This window comes from Oncorhynchus nerka, linkage group LG24 (assembly GCF_034236695.1).
Source record: "Oncorhynchus nerka isolate Pitt River linkage group LG24, Oner_Uvic_2.0, whole genome shotgun sequence".
Taxonomy (NCBI): Eukaryota; Metazoa; Chordata; class Actinopteri; order Salmoniformes; family Salmonidae; genus Oncorhynchus; species Oncorhynchus nerka.
In genome coordinates, this window is record NC_088419.1 from 20709637 (window position 1) to 20734844 (window position 25208).

A 25208-nucleotide genomic window follows, 5' to 3' on the forward strand; every position below is an offset into this window, starting at 1 on the left:
AATGCACATACATACATTTTTTATGGCTTTGTGAATGAATTACATTTTTACCAATGTGGGGTTTAAGTAAATATTAAATGTTTTTGTCTCAATTGGTTTTACTACACCAGGCACTCCTGCAAAATAGAATTCTAAATCACATTCCATTTGCTCCATTACAGACATTATTATGAGGCGTCCTCCCCCTCACTGATTTCACTGTAGGTATCTATCCCTCCATACTAGGCTGAAATAAACGGTATGTGAGTGACCAAAGACCTGGATGAGAAACTGACTTCTGCACCAATACATTTTTTAAAGGGCCTGGTAAGACTGATAGATGATTACCTTACCTGATTGTGATGAATACAATCACTAAAATTACGTTTTGAACTGATAACCTAATGTTCATTATTTATTGGCCTCTTGATGTCTTCAAGTTTAGTTGATTTATAATAGTTAAGTGCCTGCACGCAAAAAAAACATACGCGCAGCCTGCTACCTACCACAGAGTTCAAAACTGCTACGCCCCTCGGTGGACTACAGTGGCATTTGATTCTGCGTGCGTTAATTATTCTGGTCACATGCTGTCTGCGTACGCGGCAGTGGTACGCGACCGAGTTGTGTGTGAAGATGGCGGACGAAGAGGCCGAACAAAACCTCAGCGCACAGACCGATAGCAGTGCAACGATTGTGGCGCTCCGAGAGAAATTGCTAAAATTAGCAATTGCACTGAAGAACAGTACGGACTCTCCGACTCAGTCGTCAACTCAGTATTGTCAACACTTTTGCCAGGTTAGTTCTTTCTTTCGCTGTGCGCGCTGGCGATTCCAAAATAACCCTCGAGCCTTGCATTAGCATAGCTAGCTTAAGCTAGTTTACAATCCTGGATAGTGTTGCCATTGTCAATGTGGATATGGTTTAATGATTTATGTCAAATAAGCATACGTATACTTGTTGTAACACTAGCTGGTGCTATTGTGTTATGTGACTGACTTTCGCACGTTGCGGTAACGTTATCCCGCTAAATGATTTGATGTTGACACTGTCTGTAGCTTAGCTACCCTTTTGATACTGTGTGCTGACATAGCTAGCTTATTGAATTATCATAGGCGCAATGAGGAGGTCCATCATCAGCCTTGCTTTGTCATGTCTAGTTTACGCAGAGACGCTGACTTTACGGCCGTTGATAAAGTTAACGTTAAACTATCCATTACTGTCTCAGCTTTGTAGTTGGCTAGCAACTAATTTACTATGCTAACGATAATGAAGCAGCTAGCTAGCTAGTAGCTAACTAGTGAACAAATGGCTTTGTTCTGCCTTCACTGCAATGGGACAGGCCTCGCACACTACACCGCATCTTTTGCTGACAGGTCTCAAATAAATGTGGGGTGTTTTGTGTCCATGCATGGTCTCGGATTGTCAAACTGAAACTACCAATTTAGCCATTGTTCCTAAATGTAGGTTATATAACAAATTATTGAGTTAACTAGGACAGTAGTTTTCAAACCTCTTCTCGTGGACCCCCAGACATTTCACAATTGTTTTGTAGCCCTCATACACCTATTCAAAGGGTTTAAAATTAGTTGACAAGTTTGAATCAGGTGTGTCATAGCTGTGGTATAGGCTAGGTAAACTACATGGACTGTTGGAGGTCCCAGAGGAAAGGTTTGAAACACCTGAGTTACAGTGTGAACTCCTTTTGAAATCGTTGAACACATTTTCCCATCAAGTTTTATGCACTACTGAGGCTGCTCCACTTTTACTTTCTTGTGCCTTTGTAGCTATTGGTTTACTGACCCATATTTAATCTGGCCAAGTTTTCAGTCGACTGGGTAGTGTCAGATGAAGAAGAACAATGAACTGTTACTTACTATACACCTGGTTTTCATGTAGAAAAAATAAAATGTTTTGCTCATAGTCAAGGGCTTGTACCATTCATAACTGAGGCGGCGATAGTAAAATTACTTTGTAAGTCCTCCAGAGTCCTCAAGGACAAAACCCCTCTTGACGGCAGAGAGAAACATACGTTTAAATTTCATCCTACACATTTGATTATGGGGTGTGGAGAAAATGTTGCCTTTTTAAAGCAGAATTTCTGTGGTTATACACATTTTGCCAAGGGGTGGAGAGAGTTTGGCAATTTTACAACACATTAAATGAAATTCTACTAATTTTGCCATGGAGCAAAACAAGACTGTTTTTCAGCTAATTTAATGCTATTCTATTAATTTTGCCATGTGGTAAATAGTTTTGCATTTTTAAAGATAATTCCCTGCAAATCTACCCATTTTGCCATGACTTATGCCATATGTTTATGTTGCCTTATGTTAATGATATCTGAGTGAGAGTGACTAACAAAATCAATAGGGGCCCCCTGTAGTACAGGGCCCCTGGGTCTTCGGCCATGATTACGACAACTTTAGATAGCTGGCTAGACAGACTTGCCAATCAAAAAAATGTTCGCTGACATGGCTAATTGAGTGACTGACATAAGACAAGAACTGCTCATGCACAACCACATTTCTAACTTGTACCTTGTGTGTTCTGCCATTATAACTCTCAACAGTAAGTTGAGACCCTGACTGAGTTCCCACCCCCAAAAACGTGTCTATTTTTGGGGGGTTAGGGGCCCCTGGCGGCCTGGGCCCCTAAGTGACTGCTTATGCATGGAGCCAGCCTTGGCTAAACCAACTTTTTAATTGCTGTAAGAATAATGATTTGCATTGTAACACATGAACAGAGGTCTAAACGAACAGTAGCAGGCCTCATTAGCATGCTGTTAATAATTCTGTTGAATCTAGTTGCATATAGAGTTTTTGGACTTTGATGTGCCAGCCATTGTTGCAGTAGAATATCAAGCATGTGTGAATATCTGTGGCTAGAGGCAACGAATGTCCTTGCGCTGTGTGGGAGGATGGAAGGACAGAGAGAACGGATGAGCGCCACTGCAGTAGGCATGGTTCTTCATCTTCACACTTAAATTGTCATTCATCTTCCAGCATGTACATTTGAATTCGGCAGTGTGTTTACAAAATGACATCTTTAAAAAAAGTATCTGTTGGCTATTCATGACAATCCAGCATTCTTTTTCAAACAGCATACATTGTTTTGCATTTTCCTTCTGTGTGGAAGAACTGCTTGTTTTCTGCCCTCCACACTCAGCTGCATGATGCTTGAAAGAGCACTATTCCCAGGTGCCCAGCTGGGTTCCTAGATATGCATGGCTCCCCAGCCTCCACTCAGCTCATCTAGCAGAGTGAGTGTATGGTGGTGTTATTAGACTACCATCCGCGCGGCCGAGTGTTGTAAATCGCCTCCTCCCACCCGACCCCCGGCTCGGTCTCAGGATGCCATGTGTTGTCTGGAGATTGAAGACATGAGACAAGCCACTGCCCCTGGTCACAGCATGGATGATGGATGGTGATGAATATGGATGATCCAACTCTACTGTTGGTGTTAGTCTGGCTGGACTGGCAGTGTGCTTTCTACCAGATGTCTACCAGGCAGCCCAGGTCCCCCTCCTGCCTCCCTTCTCTCTAATTAGGACCAGATCAAAATGGAGGGGTGAATGGGATTCTATGTATTTAGTTAGCGCCTCTCATGAGGAAAGTCTCTTGTTGAGGCATTGTTACATAAATACAATCACAATACATTATTAGACTGTATTACATTATATACTCTAGATGGGTTATTTAGCCTAGCTAAGAAAAACACTTGATGGTTTAATTTATTTGCAATTCTAAGGCTACTTTTTCTTTAGGTTCCAGTCTAAAGAAAGTTGTAATAAATTATAACTGGTTGTTTGGATTATGTTGGCCAGTGCATTTGTTAAAGGCCTACTGTGATATCTACCAAGGTGTAGAGGTTGTGGAGAGAGCCGGGAGAACAGCAGATCCTCCTACACATCCCAGTCGCAGCTTACAATGAAATCAAATACACATGACCTCTGACCTCAGCTGTGTGTGCGCCCCAAATGGCACCCTATTCCCTTTATATTGCACTACTTCTGACCAAGGCCCATGGGGCTCATGTCAAAAGTAGTGCGCTATATAGGGAATAGGGTGTCCTTTGGGATTCCTTCCGTGTCTGACAGCTATGCTATGTCTTTCGCTCTGAGGGTTTGATGGGAGTATATCCCTGTGCTGACACACTGAAAATATATAATTTTATCAGCATGTGTGGGTTGGTGTATGTGTCAGTGTGTTGTGTTTACAACTTATCTGTGGAACCTTGTTTTTGTTATCAAGTAATAAGGCTACTCTAAGTTCACAGGATGAGGACTGAACCAGAATCTGGATTTACAAGAGACATTGAATATTGCGTGTCTCCTTTATGTCCAGGAAGAAGCAATTCACCAGCTTTTTAAGCTTAATAATTTCAAAATGCATACGGTACTTATTATGTACTTCCAAAAAAAGTCTAAGTAAAAAGTTACATGCAACTGAAAAAATGCCTTGTCTGGAAAGAATCTTAAGTATTGTTTTAGACCAAGTGTGCCTTTGCTAAATTCACCTCTCATGCACTTCCAATAAAATCCCTTATTACTGCCGGGCACAGGTCGGCTGATCCAGCAGCAGGAAAGGTCATTGATTTTGATTTGAATGTCATATCTGTTTCACCTGCGCCACACGGAATACATTAATATTTAATGTAAGTAGATTAAGTAAACAATATAGGATATGTTAGGGATGTGACAAATGGACAATTTTGCATAATGTTTAAGCACTTTTTGGGGGGGGGGGATTAGTTTTCCATTAAAACGATAAGATGAAATCATAAAATTCCCAGTCTATTCACATTGAAGAACAATGGTCCTGTTGTGTATGTATGAATTCTAGTGCCGGTCAATGAAGTTATGTCTACCGCCAGGGGTTGGAATCAGTTCAGAGAACGGAACCAGAATTACTTGTACATTTTTTTGAGGAACAGAATCAGAACTGGGAATGAAAGTAATCTATACTGTTTCAGGAATATAACCATTAACAGCATGGGAACCGGTTAATACTGTTATTTTACATTCCGGGCATTTTCTTTTTTCTCCTAGTCCCACAAAAAAAACAAAGTGCCTATAAAGCCCTCACTATGTCACAACTTTTTTCAGTGTCAGCCTGCCAGCTGAAAATCTTTGCCTGTGTGTGTGTGTGTGTGTGTGTGTGCGTGCGCAGGCTACCTCCCCCTACGAAGCATAGTCTACTATTGCCTACTGATGTTAGTGTTATTCAGAAATTAGGGAGTGAGATTTTTTATTTTTAGAGCGAAGAAGGACTATGAAAAAATATTTCTGGTATTAAAGCTAGAATCCTTAATTTTTTCGACGCACTGGTGCGCCTAAATAGACAATTCCAGTCTCACAGCAAAATATTTAGTTGTATGTGCAAAATATTTAGTTGTATGTGCAAATAAAAAGTTTGCACTGTAGAGCCATGCATTGCATTTATTAACTACAAAAAGGTAAAACGTGTTTTTATTTAAATTCTGGTGCACACACAAGCTAGGTAGCTCAAGTCCAATGTTAAGCCAATGCTCTGAAGCCCTACACTTGTCTGTCCAATGCATGTAAATAGCTTGCCTGCTCCATAGTAAGTAATTTAATGTTGAGCTAAATGTAAACAAAATAATGTACTTTTCAGAGGTTTAAAAAGAAACCGAAAGGAACGATATATACCGTTTAAATTTTGGGGGTTTGAATCGGTTCAGAAATTTTATTTTGCTGGTCAGAATAGTGGAACAAGGGGAAGGGTTCTGTTCAGAGATTAAATGATACCGCGGTCATATACCCGTGAAAGCACCTTGGCTACGGCATGTTCCTTCTGAATCTTCGACTCGCCACTGAACAGGCATTTTATTTGTCTGTAAAGGAATACTGCTTCTGAAGCTGCCTGCTGGCAGACTACTCTCTCATAAAAAATAAAGTTGTTTAAAGTTCATTGAGTACTGTGACTTACCAAGACATCTAGATGGGAAAAAAAACTCTCCCGCTAGGAATTTACTCCAACGATTCAGTATATTTGGAACGGAGGAGACTGATTAGTTGCCGTACTTCCGAGAACACAAACACCTTCCATCTTTCACAGGTGTGTGCTTTTCATGTTCAATCAATTGAATTTACCACAGGTGGACACCAAGTTGTAGAAACATCTGAAGCATGATCAATGGAAACCGGATGCACTTGAGCTCAGTTTGTAGTCTCATAGCAAAGGGTCAATACTAAAGTACATGTTTTTGCTTTGTTATTATGGGGTATTGTGTGTGTAGATTGAGGATTTTTATTTAATCCATTTCAGAATAAGGCTGAAATGTAACAAATGAAAAAGGGAAAGGGTCTGAATACAGTTTGAATGCACTAAACAGGAAGAGTAGTGTCCATAAAACACTTCCTTGTGACACTCCACAGCTGATTAATCTTACATCTGATAAGGTGCCATTGATATCAACCATCTGATACCATGCTGCTAAAACCTAGGGCCTAGAGTTAACAAAATTCCAGGAACTTTACATGCATTACCTGGTTTTCCCGAAATCCTGTTTGGAGCATTCTGGATTACCTGCTCTATTCCCTCCTGATTCTGGGGAAACATTCAAATGAGATTTCTGGAAAATGTATTGAAAGTTCCAGGAATTTTACAACTCAACTAGGGCCCTTAACTTGTGGAGTAGTATCTGGTAGGCTACTGTGTCAAAGGCTTTCTGAAGGTCCAGTAAAACCATCCCACAAAATGTTCCATCAATCTCTTTCCTGATACGGTCGGTTAAATACAGTAAACATTAATTAGTTTAATGTGACTTTGTAAAACGGGTCTGCAAATCATGCGTTCTTGGATATGTACATGTCAATTTACTCATAGATCATCTTCTCCAGGATTCCCAGAATAGAGATTTGTAGTTACCTTGGTTTCTACCTTACTACCTTGTGTAGTGGGATAACCCTAGCAAGTTTCAGGTAATTTGGAACCCTCCCTTGTTCTATTGAGATATATAGGTGCTGCAGGGTGAAATATGTTCAGTGTCTTTTACAAACCTAGCAGGCATATTGTCCAGACCAGTTGCGTTAGAATATTTCATGTCCTGTCAGAGATATCTCCAGATTTTTGCTCAGACTGACGTTACTTGCTTTGGTTTTGAGCCTTATGCTCTAACCTTGCAGTTTGAGAGTGCCAACGTTTCTTTGGATTGTTGGGTTAAATAGGACTGTGACCTTTTTGCCTCTAGTCATTTTGCTCGCCCCATTTCTAAATTTCCCGCAATTAAATTTGGCAATTTCCTGGCTTGCAAAGTTTCGCAATTTCAATAAAGCAGGGCTGATCATCAATGTATAGGCTAGGATATTCTTCACTAGCATCATTAGCGAATAGAATATACCACAAACCCCATGACGTGCCTTATTGCTATTATAAACTGTTTACCAATGTAATTAGAGCAGTATAAATAAATGTTTTGTCATAACCATGGTATAGGTTCTGATATATCACTGCTGCCAGCCAATTAGCATTCAGGGCTTGAACCAACCAGCTTATAATTCTGGATAGGCTTTATTTACCGTACTTTAATTTCATTACTAATGTTACAGGAGGTGTTGAGAGGTGGATTTGGCACATGCGCACTTAGTCAAAAACAATACGTACGTTCTTCCAAACATTTTTTCAGTTGCAATAGACCTTTTCTGGAAGTAGATACTGGTCGTAACGGTAGCAAACTCCATTCTCTGGTATGTACCGAAAGTATTTTAGAAATTATTAATCATGGGAAGTTAAATGTTTGCTTCCTGATCATAAAGGAGAATAGCCATATTCAACATCTATTGTAATCCTATATTCTGGTTCAGATGAGGACCTGCTGTTATGATTATGAATGCTGCTTATTGTTGTTATTGTTTGTGATCCACTTCAGAGCCAACGAGAGCCCAGTTGAATTAAAAAGCAACTGTCATAAACACCTGTAGAGAGAGGGAGACTATGGGGAAAGTCAGACAGGTTTTTAGGCAGCCACTGTAGGCTGTGTAGAGTACACTGCATACATGTTTGAATCCTATTAGTTTTACAGGTGGCATCAAGCAGGGTGTTGTCTTGTCATCGTGTTGAAGGTAAAGACTAGAAGCATGAGTTGGGATCAGTCAATCTGCGGCAGTGTTGCCAACTTGCTGTTGGAGGAGAGATAGCTCTGTAAAGGGGAAATCTGTAGTTGCAACAATTGTATTTATTTTTTACTTTTAAATGAATGGTACGAACCTGTTGAATCTTAAAGAATATCATTTATAAATGCCTCATGAGCTTAGTTCAACTGTCCTATCCCATAAGCTTTTTTTAAGCCAAAGTAAATGTATAGAAACACTATATAGCCTCAACATGGTTACAGCTATAGTTTTGATATCATGGATGGTCAGTCCTTGCATCCATATCTCTGTCAGGGAGGCACTTTTCTCCTGCAGTTGACTGGCCTGCCAGGCAGGGCCAGTCAACTTGAACCCTCCCAAAATGAAATACTTGTTGTTTTATGTTTTCATATGCCAACATGGGTCTAGGTAATTTGTAGTGTTTTTAAAGTAATTGTCTATCACAGTCTCAGAAATACACTAATCTTTATTACATAAACTTGATTTAAGATAACCTTTTTTGCATCTTAATGAAAACAGACAAACATTACATTATGTATTAATTGAACATGTTAACCACATGTATACAATATATCTAAAACAGAACAATGTGGTTGAGAACTGGTTACTGAATCAACTTAAGTTAGAGATTACGTTCCACTACCAGCTGCTCTATTAAACAACAATATACAATAAAATACGTTTGTCTTTCCCATCCTTCACTTACTTTGCTTCACCCTCCCTCTTTAGTCACTGAATGGTCATCTTGACCTTATTTTTTTTTTCTGAACACACACAAGAATGCTGTATGGGTACGCAATTCTTATATCAACATAAGAGCAGAGAGGGGAAGGCATGGGTGATGGGGCAAGCACATGCCACCCAAGGGTAGATTAAAAGATCACAAGTGAGAGTGCATTGAAATTTACAAATTCAGAGAGCCGAATGGTCAATATAAGAGAGGAGAGGTTGCCAGATTTGATCAAATTGGCAATTTATTAGTCTTGCCCATTTTGAGTTTCACCACTTGCTACCGGCCCTCTCTGCCATATAGTGCTCAGTATCTGGGCCATGTACAGAGATCAGCAGCAGACTGTTCATCATGCTGGTAGACAGGCTGGACCTCAAGTCTGACTTGATGCACTTCATGGCCGAGAACCCTCGCTCACAGCTGTATGAGCTCATGGGAAAGACCAGCAGTATCTTTACCATTACCCTGATGTGGGAGAACTGGTCTGGCCTCCCAACAGTAGCTTGCAGCAGGCGCTGCCACAGCACCTGTGGCTGAAGGTGTCTGAAGTGGCGGACATCTACCTTGCGCTCCAGCTGCTCACACGTTGCATGTGTGGAGGACTTGAAGTCCTGACAGGATGTGGCTAAAGTGGTCTGTAAACAACTTCAGCTCCTCCAGGCCAAAAATAGCGAGTACATTGAGGTAATCTAGCCAGCTGGAGTGGTCAAAGAGAGTGGAGACTTTCAAGATCCCCATTTACAGGTTTCCAAAATGCTTAGACACAAAATGACAGTCATCCACAAGCTTCTCTCACTTCCCAGAAGGCAGCGTCGTCATTTTCTTTTCTGCAGTGGCACATTTCTGAAGGCCGTCTTCTCTGGTCCAACGTCTTCCAGGAACTGTTGGATTCTTGGTCCTGGGGATCTCAAGAGACACGTCAAGATGATGGCCAAGTTGGGGCTTGACATTTTGGGGCATTCATCATTGCCCGACAAGGTAACACATTCACCCTGTAGTAAAAAGCCTTATAAAACGGGTGGGTCTAATCCTGGAGGCTGATTGGTTAAAAAGGCATTCCAGCCGGTGTCTATTCAACAAGTTGCCACCGGCTTAAGCTATGATGTTGAAATGCCTATTTACTGTTCCATCTCACTATGCAATCCACTGTCTCACTCCCAGCAAGGCAATTTATCAACTTGATCTCCACTATAAAAATCGAGACATTAATCTCCCATTTTTCTTTTGAACTAGCATTTGGTTTTCAACAGCAGAGATTTGTATAAACCTTGCAGTCTCTTTCTCTGACATTTGCAACAATGAATTTCAATATTGAAACAATCTCCTGTTTGTCGGGACGAGGCAGACAGCTTTCATCAGCAGGTCAAAATCATGAATCAACTGGCATCATTTTAATGGATATATACTGTACAAAAAAATGTCAGCAAAAAAACAGGTAAAATGAAATGAGATGCACCTAGTATGCAGTCTTTCTAGCTTCAGTTTGAAGTGTTAGCTGTGTTGGCTAGCTCCTCTGAACAACAGTGTCCTGATGAGCGCACATTTTCTATTCCAGGGTCGCGTCCATAGATACAGAACAAAAAGACTTAACGACTGGGTTGCGTCTCTGGCAACCCAACCGATAGCACGAAAGACCAGTCGGCTTGGGGAGCAAGCTTAGATTTGTATCTCAGTGTACAATCGGTTCAGGCCAGGGAGATACAACCATATTCTCTAGATTACCATAGTTGCTAGTCATAGCCTACAGACGTGCATTCTAATAGACCTATTTGCCCAACATTGGAATGATTTTCTAATATTATACATTTCCATAACCTAAATAATTACATATGCAATGCCTAGTCAGCCATATCATTGTTTGAAACCTGGACATTTTACATTCGCATATCTTACCTTGCTTTTAACCGCCTACAGACAAAATCCGACCATAGGAAAAATGCAAATTCTTTAAGATTTCCTGATATTCCATTGAAACCAACATTTGTTATTCTACTGTCGAAAGGCAGTAAGGCACAATCCTTACTGCCATTGGCAGGTTAAACTATTTTGGAAAAATACAATTATTAGTGGGTCTTATGGTTGTGGAAGGCTTACAGTGCCTTCAGAAAGTTTAGTGCATTCGGAAAGTATTCAAATCTCAACTTTTTCCTCATCAATCTACACACAATACCCCATAATGACAAATGTATTACAAATAAATGGTAAAATATTACAAATAAATTGTAAAAAATTACACAAGTATTCAGACTCTTTTCTATGAGACTCGAAATTGAGCTCAGGTGCATCCTGTTTCCATTGATCATCCTTGAGAGATTTCTACAACTTGATTGGAGTCCGACTGTGGTAAATTCAATTGATTGGACATGATTTGGGAAGGCACACATCTGTCTGTATAAGGTCCCACAGTTGCCTGTGCATGTCAGAGCAGAAACAAGGCCATGAGGTCAAAGGCATTGTCTGTAGACCCCCGAGACAGGATTGTGTTGAGGCACAGATCTGGGGAAGGGTCCAAAATATTTCTGCAGTATTGAAAGTCCCAAAGAACACAGTGATCTCCATAATTCTTAGTGTAGAAGTTTAGAACTATCAAGACTCTTCCTAAAGCTGGCCAGCTTTAGGCATCGGGGGGATAAGGGCCTTGGTCAGGGAGGTGACCAAGAACCCAATGGTCACTCTGACTGAGCTCCAGAGTTCCTCTGGGGGAGATGGTTGTCCTTCTGGAAGGTTCTCCCATCTTTGTAGCCCTCCATCAATCATGCCTTTATGGTAGTGGCGAGAAGCCACTCATCAGAAAAAAGCACATGACTTTCCGCTTGGAGTTTGCCAAAAGGCACCTTAAGAACTCAGACCATGAGAAGAAAGATTGCCTGGTCTGATGAAACACTCTAATTGAACTATTTGGCCTGAATGCCAAGCGTCGCGTCTGGAGGAAACCTGGCACCAATCCCTACGGTGAAGTATGGCGGTGGCAGCATCATATTGTGGGGATGATTTTCAGCGGCAGAGACTAGTCAGGATCGAGGCACCGATGAACGGAGCAAAGTACAGCGATCCTTGATGACAACCTGCTCCAGAGCGCTCAGGACCTCAGACTGGGGGGGTTCACCTTCCAATAGGACAACAAATGTCCTTGAGTTGCCCAGACTTGAACCTGATCGAACATCTCTGGAGACACCTGAAAATAGCTGTGCAGCGACGCAAATACTTATTTTCCACCACAATTTGCAAATAAATTCATTAAAAATCCTACAATGTTATTTTTCTGGATTTTTTTTCTTCTCATTTTGTCTGTCATAGTTGAAGTGTACTTATGATAAATTACAGGCCTCTTGTCTTTTTAAGTGGGAGAACTTGCACAATTGGTGGCTGACTTAATACTTTTTTGCCCCACTAAATGTTTACACCTCTGAGTCATTGCATGTTTGCATCACTTTTGGCAGCAATTGCAAGTCTTTCTGGGTAAGTCTCTAAGAGCTGTGTACACCTGGATTGTACAATATTTGCACATGATTAAAATAAAATAAAAACTTCAAGCTCTATCAAGTTGGTTATTGATCATTCAGGTTTTTCCATAGATTTTCAAGCTGATTTAAGTCAACTGTAACCAGGCCACTCAGGAACATTCAATGTTGTCTTGGTAAACAACTCCAGTGTTTATTTGGCCTTGTTTTAATTTATTGACCTGCTGAAAGGTGAATTTGTCTCCCTGTTGGAAAGCAGACTGAACCAGGTTTTACTCTAGGATTTTGCCTGTGCTTAGCTCCATTCTGTTTATTTTTATTAATAATAAATAAACTCCTTTTCCTTGCCAATGACTAACATAAATATAACATGAAACAGCCACCACCATGCTTGAAATATGAAGTGGTACTTAGTGATATGTTGTTGGATTTGCACCAAACATAACGCTTTGTATTCAGGACATAAATTACAAAGAAACTTACTTTTTCTTTTTGCAGTTTTACTTTAGTGGCTAATTCCAAACAGGAAGCAAGTTTGTTTTGGAATATTTGTATTCTGTACAGGCTTCCTTATTTTCACTCTGTCAATTACATCAAATTGTATTTGTCACATGCGCCGAATGCAACACCTTACAGTGAAATGCTTACATGCAAGCCCTTAACCAACAATGCAGCAAAGAAAATCCCTTTAAAAAAGTAAGATAAGAATAACAAATAATTAAAGAGCAGCAGTAAATAACAATAGCGGGGCTATATACAGGGGGTACCAGTACAGAGTCTATATACAGGGGGTACCAGTACAGAGTCTATATACAGGGGGTACCGGTACAGAGTCTATATACAGGGGGTACCGGTACAGAGTCTATATACAGGGGGTACCAGTACAGAGTCTATATACAGGGGGTACCGGTACAGAGTCTATATACAGGGGGTACCGCCACAATGATTTATTAAAGTATCTATAATTTGATAACAGAGTAGCAGCAGTGTGGGGGTGGGGGGGCAATGCAAATAGTGTGGATAGTCATTTGATTAGCTGTTGAGAAGTAATATGGCTTGCGGGTAGAAGCTGTTTAGAAGCCTCTTGGACCGAGACTTGGCGCTCCGGTACTGTTTTCCGTGCAGTAGCAGATAGAACAGTCTATGACTAGGGTGGCTGGAGTTTGACCATTTTTAGGGCCTTCCTCTGACATCATCTGGTATAGAGGTCCTGGATGGCAGGAAGCTTGGCCCCGGTGATGTAGGTTAGTATTGTGGAGTAACTACAATGTTGTTGATCCATCCTCAGTTTTCTCCTATCACAGTCATTAAACTCTTTAGCCGTTTTAATGCACCATCCAAAATGTCATTAATATCTTCACCATGCTCAAAGGGATAGTCAATGTCTGCTTTTGAATTTTTTTTTACCCGTCAACTAATTGCGAGTCATTGGAAAACCTCCCTTGTCTTTGGTCTGTTTGAAATTCACTGCGCGACTGAGGGACCTTGCCGATAATTGAATGTGTGGGGTAAAGAGATGAGGTAGTTATTAAAAAATTTTAAACACTATTATTGCACACAGTGAGTCCATGCAACTTATTATTTGACTTAAGCACATTTTTACTCCTGAACATATTTAGGCTTGCCATAACAAAGGGGTTGAATAATTACTCAAGACATTTCAGCTTTTCACTTTTTTAATGAGTTTGTAAAACATATCTCAACGTAATTCCACTTTCACATTATGGGGTATTTTGTGTAGGCCATTGACACTATCTCAATTTTATTTGAAATTTGGGCTGTACCAAAGTCGAGGTGTGTGAATACTTTCTGAATATTTAGCCTATTAATAATTTTACAAGCCCTTAATTCTTTACATTATTCCTGACTGTTTGAAATGCAGTGTTGACTTTTTACGTTAAAAGAATCTAGATATATCGTGAATCACCCATAAATTTGAGAGATCTAGATATAATTTTTAGGCCATGTTGCCCAGCCCAATGTTCTAGCATCCAACTAGCCTCAGCCCTGTCTCCAGCTAGCATTTATTTCCTGAAGAGCAAAACAGGAAGCTGTTACTGGAGAGAAGTCCCCATAACCTCACCAACCTGCAAAGGCTTTTTCCACTAGTAGGCTCTTGTTACTGAGCCGTCTGAGACAAAGTGCAGCCAACCATCCATGCAGTCACTTTAACAGTAACGTAGACTTGTTTCTATGCCAAGGTACACTGAGATTGTGAATAATTCAACAATACTGAGGTAGCTAATAACACACATGTAGCATAGGCCATGAAAGGTTCTCTCTCCATCATGAGCAGAATAAAGTTGTGGTTTCTCACTTAAATCAGATTTATTTGTCATTGCACAGTTCTCATTAACCTTTTTATAACCTAATTCTCTCTGAGGAGTTGCCTGACCGAGAGAAGCTGTCAGAATTACTTGTCTTTTGATGCTGCTCAGAACAGGGCTTCTCCCTCCAGGCCCATCTGTCTGTCTGCGCTCTCCAGAGTCTCACTGCTCTCTGTGTGTGGGCATCTGCCCAGCCCCCTCTGCTTTGATGGAAAGGAGCAACACATCTATTCTGTAGGACGTTGGAGAAATGTAGACTCATATACCATATCCAACATGAATGAAGTGGTTGGTAGCTTTTTAAAATGTATTCTACTGGTCTAAACAGGATGCATTACAACTGCTTGTCATTTCACATACAAACATTTAGGCTAATTATATAAATTTCACCCCCTTCCTGTTGCAAATTAATTTCAGCAGTAGTAGTGGTAGGCACTATATTGCATCTAAAGATATCAAACATCTGCCTTTGTAGCTCTCTGTGGATGACTTCATTGGTGCATAAGATAAATGTGAATGTAACCTCCTCTGTCTCTCTCTCTAGACTCTGGTGGAGTATGCTGGTCGATGGAGGATGGAGGAGGAGCCCTTGCCCCTGGTGGAGGTGTATACAGTGGCCCTGCTGAGCTATGCCCAGGTCTCCTCCTGCCTCTCCTCTCAGTGTGAAAACGTCCCCCTCGTAGTTGAACGTCTCTCACTGTGAGTACGCCTGTCTAATTTGTGGAGGGGTTTAACCTGCTTGTTGTTCTCCATGTGCCTGCAAGATTAGTACCCATGAGATTTTTAGAAGAACATAATTTGAAATGCACATCAGATTAATTACTGTACTGTACATTATCTCAGATGTAGAATTGTATGATGTTACCTAACACCATCTCCAGCAATTTTTTTTTACAGTGCTGTGTTAACATTATTGATCATTACCAATCAGACTTGCCTTTATTATTCAGATTATGTTTAAATCACTGCACAAAATACAAAGGCTTTAGTCATCATGTTTGGGTAGCTCATTTGATTTCCTATTGGTTGTGCAGGAGCTGTATAGAGCTGCTGCTCTCCCTGCCAGAAAACTTCCCAGATGCCTTGTGGGAAGAGTTCAAGTCATCTGTTCAGGTAAAATGCTTAGTCATGTCACACAGAGGATGAAATGTTTCCTTTTTATATGCAATGAGGTCTTGTAAACTACACTTGTAGGTTACTGTATTCCTGATTGAGTTGCTTTATCTGTTCAGGATAGTCTTTTAAGATAAGATTCCATTTGGTCTGTTTCTGAAATGTACTACATAATATTATATATGTTGCAAGGATGCACCATTAATTTGAATGCGTAATTGCTTTTAAAAGTACCTATGGCTTTGAGAATACTGTCACTGAGTGAATTGTGTGTGTTGCAGTCAGCACACTCCCAGCTGCAGGAGAATGGCATCACACAGCTGGCCCTCCTGTCTGCTGTGGCCCAGGAGACTGGTGTGTGGACGAACAGCACCCTGCGTAGTCTCCTCTCTAATGAGTCTCCACAAACAGAGGAGGGTGAGTTTTCTTTTACTACAATAAAGGAAGAAAACCCTGTGCACAACAGTGTGTCTAGATCCAGGAACAACTTTTGATACTAGTTGTTATTCAAGTCTTGTACATTTGAACCAGCATTTTATAACAGTACTCTATTTGTATTGTGTCTGTATGAATCTCAATATCCTCTTCTTTAGTTCACAAGTTCCTTCGACTTGAGGGACCCATTCTGCTGGAGATGAGAGTAAAGCACCTTATTAAGGAGAACCACATGGAGAGGGCTGCACTGCTGGCAAGGGCTTGTGCAGAGTGTCCCGAGTTTGAAGGAAAAGGGCACATCTTTAAGCAGATGTACCTGGTCTGCCTGTGCTCTGCCTCAGCACAGGAACCACTAATGGAGGAGGTAGGTTGGGACAGTCTGCTAGAAACAGGTTGAGTCCCAAATGGCAGCCTATTCCCTATATAGTCCGCAACTTTTTAACAGGGCCCATGAACAGGGCCCATATATACTTTAATTATTTAACTGTCAGGCCTCCGTGGATTCATTGCACCAATCAGAATTTCTCTGTCCTCGCTATTGTTTTCTAGTGTATGAAATTGAGACTTTCATCAACAAAAGGCAGACCATTCAATGGAAAAGGTGTAATTGCGGCTTGAGGCAGACCTGTTGCATACCACATTGAAATATAATTTGAATGCAATGCAGCTCTTCCTTTTTATCGACAGCTCTCCGAGGTCGATTGCCGTGATGCACTAGAAATGATCTGTAACCTGGAGTCGGAAGGGGATGAGAGGGGAGCCTTCAGCTTATGCTCAGCCTTTCTAACACGTCAGCTTCTCCAAGGAGACACTTATTGTGCCTGGTAAGATCACGGCGCTACGTTTCTTGCATTAAAGCCCACCCCTCCTATCTGTTTGACTTATGAAATGTATATCTATTGTGTTATTACCTGTTTCAACTTACAGTAGTCGTAAAACAAAATAAAACTCGCTGTGCAATCTCTTGTTTAGTTATTCAGATAATTCAGGTATTATAGAATATAATGACTATTGAGCTATTTGGTTTATTTATTTTCTCTCCAGGGAGCTGACACTGTTTTGGAGCAAACTGCTGAAGCGGATGGAGTCCTCTGAAGAGACGTTCCTGGACAGTTGTCGTCAGATGTCTTTGCTGTCCACAACGGTCTTCCACATCCTCTTCTTCATCAAAGTCATTCAATCAGAGGTAAGCTTCTGCCCTGATACATTCATTTTTTTCTGGGTGTATATAGACTGAACATGGCACACTATAATTTTTGCATTGTATAGTCAGCACTCCACCTTTTTTGTTCCATATGCTCTATTGTTTCATTGAAAGTCAATTAATGTTTAGTGCGTTTCCCTCTGTTTTTTACAGGTGGGTAAGGTTGGACTGCCAGTGTGTGTTGACATGTGCATACGGGCTCTTCAGTTGGAATCAAGTGACGCAAACAACAAGGCCACCATTTGCAAAACCATCTCCTGTTTGCTGCCCACTGATCTGGAGGTAAAGCGGGCCTGCCAGCTGACAGAGTTCCTCCTGGAACCCACAGTGGACTCCTACTACGCCGTGGAGACTCTGTACAATGAGCCAGACCAGAAGCTGGAGGAGGAGAATCTTCCTGTGTCTAACTCGCTCCGCTGTGAGCTCCTGCTGGTGTTCAAGACCCAGTGGCCTTTTGACCCTGAGTTCTGGGACTGGAAGACACTGAAGCGTCACTGCCTAACCCTTATGGGTGAGGAGGCCTCCATTGTGTCCTCCATTGACTTGCTGAATGACAATGAGATCCCAGAGGCCCCTGAGGAGGAGGAGGACACAGCCCAGGGTGAGGAAGTGTTCAGAGACGTCACAGACTACTTCGTGGACACCACACATGAACTGAATGAAATAACAGATAAAAGACGGAAAATCCGAGAGACAAAGAAACTGAGAGAGAAAGGGTTCATCTCGGCCAGGTTTCGAAACTGGCAGGCATACATGCAGTACTGTGTTCTGTGTGACAAGGAGTTTCTGGGGCACAGGATTGTACGTCATGCACAGACTCACTACAAAGATGGACTTTATAGATGCCCGATATGCGCAGAGACCTTCACCTCAAAAGACATATTGGAACCACACGTGGCATCACACGTAAAGCTATCATGCAAGGAAAGACTAGCTGCAATTAAAACAAATAAAAAATTAGCTAATCCCAAAACGGCTGCTCCTGTTATTGCGGCTCTGAAAGCTAAGACTGAAAATCTACTTTGGAAAAAAGATGCAAACAGCGATTCCCAAGAACACAATGGGGAGTCGCTTCAGACAGAATCAGTTCAGACTAAAGTCTCTGGACTTAAGACCGAAAGCAGCACTGAGGAAAACACATGCCCTGTTGTAAACTGCAAAAAGGGATTCAAGTATTTCCGAAATCTTCTTGTTCATGTGAAAGCACATAGAGATAACGATGAAGCAAAGCGCTTCCTTGAAATGCAGAACAAAAAGGTGATTTGTCAGTATTGTCGTCGCCAATTTGTTAATGTCACACACCTTAACGATCATTTGCAAGTGCACTGTGGTGTCCGACCGTACATTTGCATACAGTTGAACTGCAAGGCCAGCTTTCTCTCCAACACAGAGCTGCTTGTACACAGAAAAGAACATGTCGTATTTAAAGCTAGATGCATGTTTCCTAGATGTGGGAAGATTTTCAATGAAGCCTATAAGCTTTACGACCATGAGTCACAGCATTACAAAACGTTCACCTGCAAAGTCCCTAACTGTGGAAAAGTGTTCCATTCTCAGTCACAGTTGGATCTGCACCAGGAGGAACATGTCACAAAAGAGGAGGAATACCCAGCTACAGACACTGACCTTTCTCATTTTCTGGACCGGAGGATGCTTTCTGATCAGGCTTCCTTCTCAGAGGATGTTGATGAGGCTTCTCATCCATCAGCATCTGTTGAGGTGAAGCACTCGATTGACAACTTGCTGAATGCTTCTCAAGGTCCTGTTGAGAATGATCGACGATACATGATTCAAAGTGAGCCACCAGTAAAAGAACTGTACCCATATTCAGAAAGATCTGTTATTCGGTCTACCACAAATGCACAAACACATGACCCAAATCAGCTGAGACATAGACACCAAGACACCTCAGAGAATGCTGCATGTGACTATATGAGACCCAAACCACATAATCCTCCATTAGCTTCATACCAATATCCTGGGGATTTGCATCATGCCCAACAACCAAGTGTGTTTCAAGGTCAGGTCCAGAGTTTTCGCAAAGATGGAAATTATGAATCCAGGAACTACAATTCTGACTACCGAGTACCAGTGCAAGAACAACAACATCCACACATGTCTGTTAACATGTCAGCATCAAGCCAGACCTCCCATTACATGTCAACTCCAATGCCTCAAATTCTCCCATCGGTCTCTCACACACTTCTTCCACTAGTAACTCGTTTGCCAGCCACTGGTTGCAGAACAGAGAATACACAGGGCCCGTTAACAAGCAGTCCTGCCCCACTGCACCACCAATTACCAACTACTCCTGCCCCACAGCAACACCCATTACCAGCTACTCCTGCTCCACAGCAACACCCATTACCAGCTACTCCTGCCCCACAGCAATACCCATTACCAGCTACTCCTGCCCCACAGCAACACCCATTACCAGCTACTCCTGCCCCACAGCAACACCCATTACCAACTACTCCTGCCCCACCCCAAGGAGAGAGACACCACTGTGCTTTGGAGTCATGCGATCGCAACTACAGCTCCTACAGAAGTGTTACCAAGCATATGAAAGCAGCTCACCCAGAGTTTTATACAGAATGGAAACTTGTTAAGAGAAAAACAAGGGAACATGAAAAAGTAAGAAAAGCTGCCCCGTCGAGTCTGCCTCTGATCGGGAACCATAACTCTGTTGCTCCAATACAACATCAACAGGTCATTCAGCCAACCCCGCCCCTGTACTCAAACTCAAACCACTCTTACGCTTCCCATTCAGCTGCTGTCCAAAGCCAAGCTTTCCCCAACCAAATGGACAATATCTTAGATCCCATTGTACTCTCCCAGCTAGGAAACAACCCCAATCAATATGCACCACCTAGTATGCCATGGCAACAAACACCAGGAAACAACCAAATCCAGAATTATCACTCACAAGTATATCCCTCCTCGAACCTGCAAGGGATGCCACAAATGGGTGGTGGAGGAATGGATGTTCATGTTATTCCATCCGGTCATATGATGCGACCTAATGTGGAAAGACCAGCAGAGTCACTGCTTCCAACAACTATGGATAATGTTCTTCAGTCTGTTTTCCCCTCTTATGTGGACATTCTGAAGGACTCAAGTCTCTCAAATCAGCTGGGAAATGCTGCACTTCCCTACACACCGCAGACTCAAAGTAATTTGCGTTCTAATTTCAATCCCCCTGAAAGGAGTCGAAGAATGCAGAAAACCAACATGGAATCACATGTCCTTGCAGGAAACCAATTGCTAGCTAGAAACAACAGTGAATCTCAAGACGGCACCAAAAACGCTGCTGAAAAAAACCAGATGGGCAAAAAAGTCAAGCGCAACAAAAGAACAAAGTGGCCTGCCATTGTTAAAGATGGAAAGTTCATTTGCTCTAGGTGTGGTAGAGAATTTACAAATCCCAAATCACTTGGAGGCCATTTGTCCAAACGTTTACACTGCAAAGCCTATGACACTGAGCTCCTGACAGCAGACTTGCCTTCATCATTTCTTGATCTTCTCAATTCAGAGCAACTTCTCAATACTCAGCCCCCACCAGCTTCACAGTATAACCCTGCTGCACCGTATGCAAATGATGGCGAACAACCCGATGAGATTCTTAAACAAATTATGGTTACTCCAAATATTCCCAATATGTTTGAGCCCTCAGCAATTCCCCATCCAACGTTCCAAAATTCTTATGGCCCCTACGGACCTGCTGGACGCTTGCCAGAAAGCACAGTCATACAGCACACAGGAAATGTCCAAGTGAAGACAGAAAATGAATCGTATACAGATGGTTATCTTCAGCAGTCATGTGACCCTGGGTTTGGCAGTAGTGCATTCTATGAGCCACTTCTCACTCAGGTGCTTGCAGAAAACAACCCCACTGTCTCACTTCACAGACTTCCCACAGACCATATTGATAATTTACTCAGAGCAGAAACACTGATGAAGATGAAAGAAGTGACGGGGAATTCTGATTCTGCCTCCAATTCGGGACGGCTGTCTAATGATGGACTTCTGGCTGCAATGGCTAGTTTGGCGGAAAACCTTATGACAAACCCCATGTTGCAGATCACCTCACCAGATCCTCGGCCTCAACACAGTCCAGCAGCAACAAGTATCAAACCGGTGGAGACACGGAGGAAGAGTGCGGAACATAATGTCAAGAAAAGATTGCGTGAACAGATTTTAGCTGGAGACTTCCAAAGAAGAAGCAGTGTATCTGGGACAAGCAGCACTGACACACATGCCAGTTTGAATCTGGTGTCATCCAATCCAATAACCAATGATGTACAACATTTTGGAGTGCGTCAAAGTCCTCAGCTTTCCAAGATGATTGATCACGGAATCCCCTCTGTATCATCTGCCCAAATGAACGGAGCAGCACCCATGAAGAGCTTTACTAATTTCAGAGAGGCTTCCTCTCGACACCACGACGTACCTGCACCTACCTGCATTGTTGCGAATGATGTTGATCTTGGTCCAAATCTAACACCTGCAAACCAACAGCATTGGATAATGGACATTCAGACTGCATTAGAGAGGCTAGACTTAGACAAACAACAGGTGTGTGATTCTACTCCAACATATTCCTCCACAAAACCTAGCTGCACTGATATTTGCAATGATACTGAATCATTCCAGCCTAATGTCTCAAAAGAGAAGGATACACAGATTCCTGATGGCTGTAGAAAGCTGTTTGCCTGTGAGAGTGACAACTGCACATACAGGGCCATGACAAAAGATGCTATTTTAAAACACCTCATCAAGACTCACAATTACACCAATGAGATGATCAATTCGATTAAGAAAAGCCATGGGAAATTTGCCCCATTCTCTTGTCAAATGTGTGATAAGACTTTTACCCGCAATTCAAACCTTAAGGCACACTGTCAGACAGCTCACAGATTGACACAGCGGGAGATTGCAGAACTAATCATGAAGCGCAAGTCAAGCAACACGGTTGGATTTGCTAATAACGAAGACAAACCACGTGTGCCTTCAGAGCCTCCTTTGTCTGGTCAGATTGCCAAAGCGCCCCACTCAATAATGGAGAATATTAGACGTCAACATTCACTCCCGGATGCGAGCCAAAATCAAGATATGACTGTAAAAAACATGTTTGCTTCAGGAGAAAGGATTAAACAAGACTACCACCCACATCCTTTCAAACAGCAAACTTCTCAAGGCATAGCTGACCAGAGATATCATGATAATAGCCTCTCCATGGGAATGCAGCCAATGCAAAGGATGCCCATGCATGATCAGACACCATTAATGCTAATGTCTGAATATCAAATTAACGCACACTACTCAACAATACCCCAACAGCCTTTAATGACCCCTCCTGGTGCAGATCAATGGTCCAATGGACAACACATACCAGATCCATCTCGGCCTATGCCTACTCATTACAGTCAACAATCTGGAGGCTACCTGGCAGAAAGAGCTGACTCAATGACGCCTGCTCCATCAGATCCCCTTCAGGTTTGTGCTCCCTTGCTAGAAAAAACATCCAAAATCAAGCTGCAGAGAGGACCAAAGCCTAAAGTAGAAAAGCCTAAAATGGAAATTCCCAAGAAGACTAAAGAGAAGAAGTCTGAGGCAAATGATTCTTTCAGTCCATACAGGCCATATCGCTGTGTTCATCAAGGATGTGCAGCAGCCTTTACAATTCAGCATAATTTAATCCTCCATTACAGGGCTGTCCATCAGTCTGCTCTATCTATATGTGAAATGAAAAATGAAAATGATCAAAATGAGGAACCGGATGAAAAAAACGGAATCAAGCAGGAGGGGGTTATGGAGGAGGAACCAGAGGTTGAAGTAACCCAAGTAACAGAACTCAGATGTCAAGTGAGCGACTGCTCGAGAGTATTCCAAGACGTTCCGAACATGTTGCAGCATTACCTCCAGCTTCACAAGTTCAGCCTGGATAAAGCAGGATCTCTGATGTCAAACATCAACCTAGGCAGATTCCGATGTGATCAGCAAGGGTGCACAGCATCCTTCATTGCTTTCTGGAAGTACATCGGACATATTGAAAAAGAACATGACAAGGCAAAACTTGCCAAAATGGAACCTGTGGATGGGATGTTCCAATGTGATGTCGAAGGCTGTGACCGTGCTTACGCTACAAAGTCAAACCTGCTGAGGCACACCATGAAAAAGCATCATGACCTTTACAAACTCCAACTGATGAACCAACGGAAAAGTGAAGATTGTGAGAAATCTGACTCCAAGAATTCACATTACCAAATAACTAAATCAAGCGATGGGAAAGAAAACATAGAGGGCAACAAAAAGATTACACAGAAGGGAGGTGACAAAAAGAAAACTGACAAGACAGAAAAAAATAGTTGGACGAAATATGGAAAACCCTCCTTGAAAACTAAGGATGAAGCGTCTGCAATGTGCATTAAGAAATGCAAGTTGCAATACCCCTGCATGATAAAGGGCTGTGATTCAGTGATGAAGTCTGAACGGAGTATCATGAAGCACTACATGGGGCACGGACTGTCCGAGCGATACTTAGAAGAGCAGAGAAGCCACTTCATATTTTGCAAGAAATACCCAAGACGTAGAAACCTCCGCGCTGCCAGGAGCGATGACTCTAAGTCTGAGACCTCCTCAGAGATATCCGACAGCGAGGACACAGCAGACACGGGCCTAGAAGGAAGTGAGTTTGACGAGTATTCAAAACCTGTGTTACGGAGAAAGGGGAAGGGCGAACTGTGTGACACCAAACCTTCGTACGATGAAAGCTCAGAAACTGCATCTGATGGTTCTGTGGTGGTGAAACGCAAGAGAGGAAGTCCACGGAAAAGTGTTTTTGAAAAAATTGTAAAACGCAAGAGGCTGACAAGGAGTAATGCGGTTTATTGTGGAGAAAATGGATCTGACTACGACTCCTCTAGCACTGCCCTTACCCAGGATGAAATGAACGATCAAAGTGAAACATTGACCTCATTTAAGCCCATGGGATTCGAGGTATCTTTCTTAAAGTTCTTGGAGCAATCAAGCCCATCTAGAAACGCTCTGAAGAAGAGGATAAGACTGAGAAACGCTACAGTGTTGTGCAAAAGGTCAGACACACACTTGCACTACCCAAAAGGCTTTGATACCCTTGAGTTCAGGAACCCTCAGAAGCTGACGTCACTTAAAAATGTAAAAATTGTAGTGGACAAATCCTTTTCGGATGTAGCTGATACTCTGCTGAAGCAGCTCCAGGAAATGCGACCCACAGTAATATTAGAAAAATAGATTCCGATGTAGTATTTAAGTGACTGGCTAAATGTTTTTCTTGTCAGAACACCGTAACTCAGGATTAGAATGGTTTTCAACCTGCTGCAGAATGTTGCCCAAAACAATAATACTTTTGATTTTGTTTTTTCACCGCAAAATATAAATCCACGTTTTTTCATTTGACTATGTGGAAGTTGTTTTAAAATGATACATTATTTACTGTAACCTTGAGTCTGTAAATATCTTTTGTCTCTATTATATATTGATCTCATTTTATATTATATGTATTATTGGTAGGATAAATGTAAGCATGTTTGTATTGATCTTCCCAGCACATTGCCTTTGCAAACTAAATTTAAAATTGAAGGCGAAAAACATTACAATGTCATGTGATAAGTATCCCCATGAGACAATGAAATGGTCCTTTAAACAAACGGAATGTGATGTGTATAGTTTGTGAATGTTGTTGTTTCAATATGCCTTGTAAATGTTCATTTGTACGTAGACAATGTTGTGTAAATATTTTTTTTTTTCCAATGAACTACTGCCACCAGCAGTCTAACTTAATTGAGATAAACAATTTTGTTACAGA

At 41.8% G+C, this 25208-nt stretch overlaps 1 protein-coding gene across 1 annotated transcript; it reads left to right on the forward strand.

The window, feature by feature from the left end:
• Positions 1–596: 596 nt before the first annotated feature.
• Positions 597–25208, forward strand: LOC115107644 (zinc finger protein 292-like). Its single transcript, XM_029631116.2, has 8 exons — positions 597–774; positions 15155–15309; positions 15645–15723; positions 16005–16140; positions 16317–16522; positions 16846–16982; positions 17203–17344; positions 17516–25208. The coding sequence occupies exons 1-8, from the start codon at positions 613–615 to the stop codon at positions 24632–24634; spliced, it is 8136 nt and encodes a 2711-aa protein (XP_029486976.1). The 5' UTR covers positions 597–612; the 3' UTR covers positions 24635–25208.